Below are 8,327 nucleotides of genomic sequence, written 5' to 3'. Positions count from 1 at the left end.
TCCTAATCATGGGAGGTGTAGTACCTTAATTGGACAGCAGGTGGCAGCATCGCATCAAACCGTCGCTCTTCCGTCCCAGAAACAGCAGCAGAAGAAAAGCTTTTGGCTTTTTTCGTGTCTGTTCAGATATTCTCGGACGCGGAGTCAAACTGCGGGATTGAAGAGGGATTATTTTTCAGTGACATAACTTCGCGGCGGGCCTCGGTGAGTTTCAGTGTGTTTTGCGTCTTTCTGTCGAACCGGGGCGGTTCTGAAACCCTGCAGCGGGTCAGGAGGCTGAAGTTGAGCGGCCTTAACCTTAACATCCAGCATGGTGGTCCACAGGAATTTAACTAAACATAACAAAGGTCTGAGACTTTATTACCAGACACAAAGAGCTACAGCAGGTAAAATACATTTTTCAAACCAGTGAAGTTTAATAAATATTGAAGTTATTTGTAATTTTTTTTAAACTACTTTTTAAAAAATTAATGGGAAAAGGCATTTATTTTGATAACAGGGCTGTAAAGCACATTAAGAGACCCTAAACCAAAAGAAACGTTAAAGATGGTCACCATGGTAACCACACACCCGTCTGCCACCCTCTGATTGAGGCAGGCAGACACACAGACTGAAAATTAAGCCTCAAACAAACAGTCGCTGCGCGAAGGCTGTAAGTCTTTTCTTAAAAATACCTGAACTGTGAGCGACAAAACACTCTCACAGTCACACACGTGAGTTTTTATGGTTCTACTGTGTTTTATGTTGGAGATATGGTAAACTACACTTCCAGTTTTGAAGAAGATATTTTGAATTCTACAGGTGTTTGTGTGTGTCCTCTGCAATCTGGGAGGATTTTAGAGAGAACCAGTTTTTCATTCATTCATTCAACCTTTATTTATTCAGGTTAATCCCATTGAGCCTCAGGGACTCATTTACAAGAGAGACCTGATTTTAACAAAGAGTGATGACAATCGTGGACAACAATAGACATAAAGGACGTGTACAAATAAATTTTTTTAACAAGTGAAAATAAAATGGTATTTAAAAGAAAATGTAACAAAAAAAACGTCTAGATTGTAGGGCAGTGTAGAAAACTAAAAACAAGAACATGTCTGCATTGTTTTTTTGCCATGAACGTAACAGATGTTTGAAGCCACTTAGGTCAAGGTTGAGAACTTTAGATCATTTTTGTAAGATATTCCAGAAAACGGGAGCGGAGTAGGAGAACGCCCTTTTGCCAAGTTCAGTTCGCACTGAGGGAACACTGCAGGTAATAATGTCCTGAGAGCGCACGCTGTAGCTGCACTCACGCAGAGACATGTATGAAGGCAGCAGACCAAGAAGTGATTTAAAGATGAAAATGTACCAGTGAGAGAGTCTGTGTGAAGTTAATGATGACCAGTTAACCAGTGAATACAGGGTGCAGTGGTGGGTATGGTAGTTCCAACCAGTTGTGAATCTTAGCGCACCATGATAGACAGCATCCAACATCTGCAGGGTGCTTGTAAATAATGTCACCGTAATCACTGGAGGGAAGGAAAGTTGCAGTCACAAGACGTTTCCTAGCATTCAGAGTTAGACGGGATCTGTTTCTGAAAAAGAAACCCAGTTTAACTTTCAGTTTCTTTACTAGGTTTTCCACTTGGAGCTTAAAAGAGAGATGTGAGTCGACCAATATACCCAAATATTTATAGGAATCAACAAACTCAATAGGGACACCATTTGAGGATAAAATCAAAGGAAGAACTGCTGAGACCGACTTCCTGTTTGAAAAATCATCCCTTTGGTTTTGTCGGCATTTAAGACAAGTTTGAGATGGAACAAATCTGACTGGATGATGTCGAAAGCAGATTGCAAAAGCTGGAAAACCTTAGCAACTGTTTTAGCTCGACAATAAACAACTGTGTCATCAGCATAGAAGTGTAAGGATGCAAGTATTACAGCAGTGAGAGACACACTAGGTGAAAGAAAACAAAAATCCCTTTGTTTCGATGTATAATTTGTATTAATAAGGCGTTTGTTCACAAAATATATTTATTTTTCAAAAAAGCTCAAAAGTTTAACAGTCTGGAATAATCTGTTAATATCATCAAATTTGAACCGTTACAGCAGTTCTGTCTTGTAAAGTTCAGCCACAACACAGTAAAAGGTTCCACTTAAAGTCAAATTCACCTTTAATCAGCATGAAAACATGAATGAATAGTTGTCTCCAGTCAAACTCCGATGTCCACCTTAAAACATTTCTAATCTGTAAAACTTTGATTTATACAAAATAAACTGGAGCTGGAGGGGAAAAGTTTTATTTTGATAGTTCTATAAAAATAAAAAATAAACTTTTTGCTTTTCTACATGCTTTACTAGAAGTCAGAAAACCAAATAATTTCAAGTCCGCACTCTGATTTGTTTAAGCTGTAAAGATCCAGGTGAGCGTCGGTCATCCAGATGTGTCGGCGGACCCTCAGAGCAGCTTCTCCCCGCTGAAGGTCCATAATCGTTTGATTTCTTTTTTTATTGTTTTGCGGTTGTGTTCTCAGACAAAATGTTTGCGCTCCGGACGTCGTGTCGACGCTCGCCTCTGCAGTTTCTCAGGCTGTTTTCGACCCAAACGTTACCCACCCTCACTCTGTTCACCAAGGTAACACTTTCCACGCTCTGTACTGAGGTTTACAAACCACAGGTTGATGTTTGAACGTAACAGATTCTGTTAAGGAAGGAACTTTAAATTAACACGGTTTATGTGTGCATGAATGCTGGATTGTCTTGAGTCTGTTTAAAGTCGTTCTTCTGGACCTAAAGCTGCCTTGTGTCCGTAGGATCCATGTCCTCTGTGTGACGAAGCTAAAGAAGAGCTGCAGCCGCTCAGACACAGGGTGAGGCTCGAACAGACAGAATGTTCCTGCTCTTAGTCCTGCCATTTATTTCCTGTATTAGCGTCGATGATGTTTTTGGAACTGGACCTTCTTTCGTTTACAGCCCCGACTCTTAAAAAAAGTTGAGACCTTGTGTAAAATCTAAATTAAATCTGGATGCAGTGATTTTCAAATCTCATGAATCTTTTTTTTTTTTTTTATTCACAAACGATCAAAGTGATCAAATCCTACGCTGAAATTAAAATGGGACCACTTTTAGAGAAAGTAATGAAAATTTTAAATTTGACAGTTCCAGGTCCATGTTTCTTCTGTGAAGCAAATGCCCAGGACCAGAGGAGACCAGGTGGAGGTTTTGGAGGGAATGTTGTCCTGTTCTGGTCAGATGGAGGACTCTAGCTGTCCTTCAGTCCTGGATCTTCTCTGCTGGATGAGAGCAGATGTTCTAAAACCTGGAGATACTTTTCTGCATTGATGGAGTCTTTCCAGATGTGGAAGCTGCTCATGTTGGAGGCACTAATGTACCCCCATACCATCAGAGAGGCACCTATTTGTCCTGTGAGCTGATCCAGGCTGGATGTTCCTTCTCCTCTTTAGTATGTGGCATCCATGGTTTCCAAACAGAACTTCAGATTTGGACCCGTCTGACCTTGGGACAGTTCTGGACTTCACCTCAGTTCATCTGAAATGAGCTCTGGTCCAGAGAAGACGGCAGCGGTTCTGGATGTGTTCACATCTGACTTCTTCTTTGCCTGATAGAGCTTTAAGCAGCACCTGTGGATGAACTGTGTGTGAACAGAACCAGACTTGGTTTTACTGCAGTGGCACCCGAGGGCCTCGTCCTTTGAGCTCAGATTTCTTCAGATTCTTCTAATCTGTGGATCAGATTATGAACTGGAGATGATGGAGATTAAAGTCTTTATTCAGGAACTTTACTGTGAAGTTGTTCCTCTAGTTTTAGACAGACTGCTGAACCTGTGTCCATCTTTACTTCTACAGTCTCTGTTTGTCTCCAGTCCTCTGACCTGCTGATCATTCACCTCGTTAGACTGAATGTTGGTTCTGATCCGGACCGCTGACTGTTGGACTTCTGTTCCTGGAACGACTTTTTAAAGATGTCTTGCTGACATCAAATTCAGATTTAACTTCTTTTTTTGGGGGGAGGGGCTTATATAATAAGCATAATTTATCAATTTAAACATGTTTACAGTGTTGTGTTCTTCACTAAATTATTTGCTTTTATTTACATTTTACACAAGGTTCCATGTTTTTATGGATTCAGGTTGTTCAACGGGTCCCTGCAGTTTACAAACACTTACCGTTTGTTATTTAAAAATGAGCTGATGTATTAGATTTAAAAATTAATTGACTTGTCTTTAGTTTTCTATTTAATTAAATGATGGACTAATTTTATTCTCAAAGCAGTGTGAAATGGAGTTTTTGAGTTTAGGAAACATTTATTCACTGTAACTGTGGCCTCAAGACGCGTGTCTTTGTGTCCTCCAGTTTGTCCTGCAGCTTGTGGACATAAGTCTACCTGAGAACAGGCACTGGTTCGACAGGTACAGGTGGGACATACCCGTGTTCCACCTGAACGGGCAGTTTGTGATGAAGCATAAAGTGGACGTCGCCCAGTTGGACAAGCTGCTGCAGGACGTTGAGAAACAACAGATGTGATTAGACGTTTTTTAAAATATTTATGATTGTCATTAAACTGTCCTGATGAATACACCTGGTGTTAATTTGTGTCTTTTTAAATGCTTCGGCTCAAACAGCCAATAATTACAGCAGCTGTTGGCAGCAGCAAGTGTGTATTACTTCAAAGTGATGTATCTTTTTTTTAAAGAGACCAGTTAATAGCACAGATTTAGTCATGGCTGCTTGTGTTGGGTTTGCCACCCGGTAACTGTTTAATAATGACGTTGAGGTAGCTCAGCGGTCAGCGCCGCGGTCAGGGTTCAAGGTTCTTTATTGTCATTCGCATCACGTGGTACATGAGGTGGAACGAAATTGTGTACTCAAGGTCCCAGTTACACCCAAAAATAGCAAAAATATAAACTATAAAAGAAACTTATACAAGGATCTAAGATATATGCTAAACACGAATAATGTAATATAATATGGTGTATTAAACAGCAGCCTGAACATGAGTCTGTTGTGAGCAGATGGGTATGAATATAACATCTTAAAGGCAAGAAATCAGCAGCACGGATAAAGTCACATGTCACCAATTAAAGTGGCATTACAGTGTATTTCCTGGTTAGAGATTTATGAGTAAACAGCTTCAAGGTAGAAGCTGTTCCTCACTCTAGTGGTTCTACACTGGAGTGGGGCAAAAAGTGTGTGTGCTGGGTGAGTGGGGTCCTTCATGATGCAGGTGGCTCTCTTCCTGCATCTGGAGGTGTAGATGTCTGTGATGGTGGGGAGACAGACTCCAACATCTTCTGTGCAGCCTTCACCACTCTCTGCAAAGCTTTTCTTTCTGCAGCTGTGCAGCCTCCATGCCACACGTTGATGCTGGAGCACAGGATGCTCTCCACTGCACACCTGTAGAAGGAGGTGAGGACTGAGCTTCCCAGACCAGCTCGTCTCAGCCGTCTGAGGAAGTAGTCTGATGAGCTTTCTTGATCAGGCTGGTGGTGTTGTTGCTCCAGCTGAGGTTGTCATTCAGGTGCACACCCAAGTACTTGTAGCTGGAGACCACTTCCACCACAGATCCTCCTATGTGCAGGGGGGGGGGAGTGGGGGCTTCTCCTTCTGAAATCCACGATCATCTCCTTCGTCTTCTACACATTGATGTGAAGGTTGTTCTTCTTGCACCAGCTCTCCAGGTGTTCCACCTCTTGCCTCTGGCTGGACTCATCGTTGTTTGTGATGCATCCAATCACTGTCTGCAAACTTTACAATGTGACAGCCTGGATGAGTGGATGCACAGTCATGCAGAGTGAACAGGAGGGGGCTCAGCACACAGCCTTGAGGGGAGCCAATGCTGAGGATTATGGTGGAGGAGGAGTTGTGTATCCTCACAGACTGCGGACTGTTGGTTGAGAAATCCAGGACCCAGTTGCATAAGGAGGGGCTTAGTCCTAGTGTGGGTAGTTTGTCCTGAGTCTTTTAACCCTGAGGACGCAAGTTCAAACCCAGGTTGCACTGAGAAGAGCATCCGGTGTGAAAGTTTACTCTGCACTGGCAACCCATGCAGAAGGGAGCAGCTGAAAGAACAAGAACAGTTTATTAACGAGGCTTTTTATCTTCCAGTTCCAGAGACCAGTTTCTGGGTCAGGGCAGGTTGACACAAGTCACCTGATCCTGTCAGCTCTTGAATATTTTAGCGTCTTTCTTCGGTGTTCCTAGTTCTCCACCAATCGGAGCGAGTTCTCCCGTGTGAACAGGAAGTGGTGTTGGGTTGTGTGGGTTATAGTGCCGGTTGCTGTGGAAATGTCAGCTGTGGGGCAAGGGAGTTGAAGTTTTCGGGTCCAGCAGCAGATCTATGGATATACACTTGGCCCTGCAGCGAGTCAGGAGGAAGATCTTTAACCTGCAGCAGCAGCTGAAGTAAGAACGAAGGCCGAGCGTTCCCTGGAGGAATGCACGTCGCCCGCCGCCTTTCAGACTAAGATCATCCAATGATAAAAGATGGTGTAAAAAAACAAACCGTAATGTACGATCTGTTAGTGCACATAGTATGTGCTGGAGAGGACACTCGGCTACTACCACACTAAATTTGAGCTCATTATCTGCTAAACTGTCTGAGTTTTATCAATCTTTGTGTTTTCTAAAGTCATTTGGCTGCGGTGGCCATCTTGAATCGTTATGAAGCCAAAAGTTAATCTGTTGTAAACGTCAGCGTAATGTAAAGCTCATTAAAATCCTTAAAGATTTACCAGATGTTTTGCCAACAATTGAATCCCCAAGCTTCACGACGACGACAAACATTATACGAAGGGATTTCCCAACGTTGCGGCAGAGAAAACTTAATTTCAAGGAAACTTAAAAGGCTTATTTCTCAAGACAAACCTGTTGGAAAATGGCAAAAAGCAATAATTTTACCTTTTTTATTTATTTATCCTCCCCTCCTCTGACTCATTTCACAACTCATGTCAAACACAAGTCTGGACTCAGTCTCGGCCACTACCACACCACATTTTAGTTTCATATCTGTAAAATCGACTGGCTTATGTTTGAGTTTGCTGAGGTTGATTAGCTATGTCGGCCATCTTGATTCACGTTGACTGAAAGCTCTTCAGTTGTAGGTGTGCGTTCGACGATTGGTTCCTGAGAGTATCATTGAAATCTGACCAGTGGTTCATGCAATATTTTGCTAACAGACAGATGCATAAACACTCTCAATTGTCCTTTAGATTCTGGGCATTAATGAAGGTTCTGATTGGTCCAGTTTAGGTACTGGTAGCTGGAGACACCTGCCTGAATCTTCCAGAAACCAGTTGGTTAGTTGGTTTAACTAGTCCAACTGGAAGTTTAACTGGTCTAACCCGTACATGTTTATAGTAGACTGGTGTTCCTTTTACCGGAGTAAGACAACCGACACTCCACGGTGAACCTGAAGGTGTGCTTCTTTCAGACGTTTCAATATTTTCACCTAAAGATTCCCGTTGAGTGATCGTGAGCTGAAATCCACTCTGTAGATGTGTTTCTCTGTATCTGGTTAAGTTTGTTTGTTCCTGACGTAAAAACCAGCAGGTGATGTTTCAGATGTGTTCAAATGTAAACTTCTTGTCGGTTTTTGTTCGTTTGTTTCCAGTGAAACCAGTTTGGAGAGCCCTGAGGTGACCAGTCAGTCTGCGTGGAGCCCCAGCAAGGAACTTAGGGAGTCTCTGGTGGACATGTACAGGGGTAAACATAAAAATTTAAAGTTTGTATTTGTACTAAAGTATTACTACAGAGGTACCACCACCTGTCTACATGTTTTCTAGTAGTTTAATGTCTATTTTTTGGTTTAAAACTGAATATGGGTAGTTAAGGGTGTAATGAGTCAGTTTGTCCAACAGGGGGAGCCATGCTTCTTTAAACTACTCCTGGAACGTGTGTGCTTGGTTTTTATAAACTTTTTAAATTTTTTTTACCTTTTCTGGTTTACAAATCTACCTTGTCAGGACCACTAGGCCTTCTGGGGACCAAGACCGGTTCTAAATTGATGAAACGCCATTTTTTGCGTCCAAAGAAGGGTTTAAGGCAAATGTATGGGTTGAGTTTAGGTTGGGAACGTACTGGTGATGGTTAGGTTTAGGGTCAGGCTACAGAAATGAATGGAAGTCAATCAACGGTCCTAATAAGGATAGAAATACAAATAGTGTGTCGGTTAGCAAAATATCTCATCCACCACACCACTGACTCTATTGAAACTCAACATTAATCAATGGCTGAACTGAATGACTTTTGGAGTCCTGATTCAAGATGGTTGCCACAGCTAACTGACATTAGCAAGCACAGAAATGGCTAAAACTCAGTCGGGTCGAG

At 42.2% G+C, this 8,327-nt stretch overlaps 1 protein-coding gene across 1 annotated transcript; it reads left to right on the top strand.

Moving 5' to 3' along the window:
- Positions 1–84: 84 nt before the first annotated feature.
- On the top strand, positions 85–4,526 carry c21h5orf63 (chromosome 21 C5orf63 homolog). Its single transcript, XM_037694944.1, has 4 exons — positions 85–204; positions 2,517–2,617; positions 2,796–2,852; positions 4,356–4,526. Exons 2-4 carry the CDS (start codon positions 2,522–2,524, stop codon positions 4,524–4,526), a joined length of 324 nt encoding a protein of 107 aa, XP_037550872.1. The 5' UTR covers positions 85–204; positions 2,517–2,521.
- Positions 4,527–8,327: the final 3,801 nt, after the last annotated feature.

Source organism: Nematolebias whitei, chromosome 21, assembly GCF_014905685.2.
Source record: "Nematolebias whitei isolate Nwh7 chromosome 21, NemWhi1, whole genome shotgun sequence".
NCBI lineage: Eukaryota > Metazoa > Chordata > Actinopteri > Cyprinodontiformes > Rivulidae > Nematolebias > Nematolebias whitei.
The sequence above is the reverse complement of the archived record's forward strand: the minus strand, read 5'-3'. Positions and strand labels throughout refer to the sequence as shown.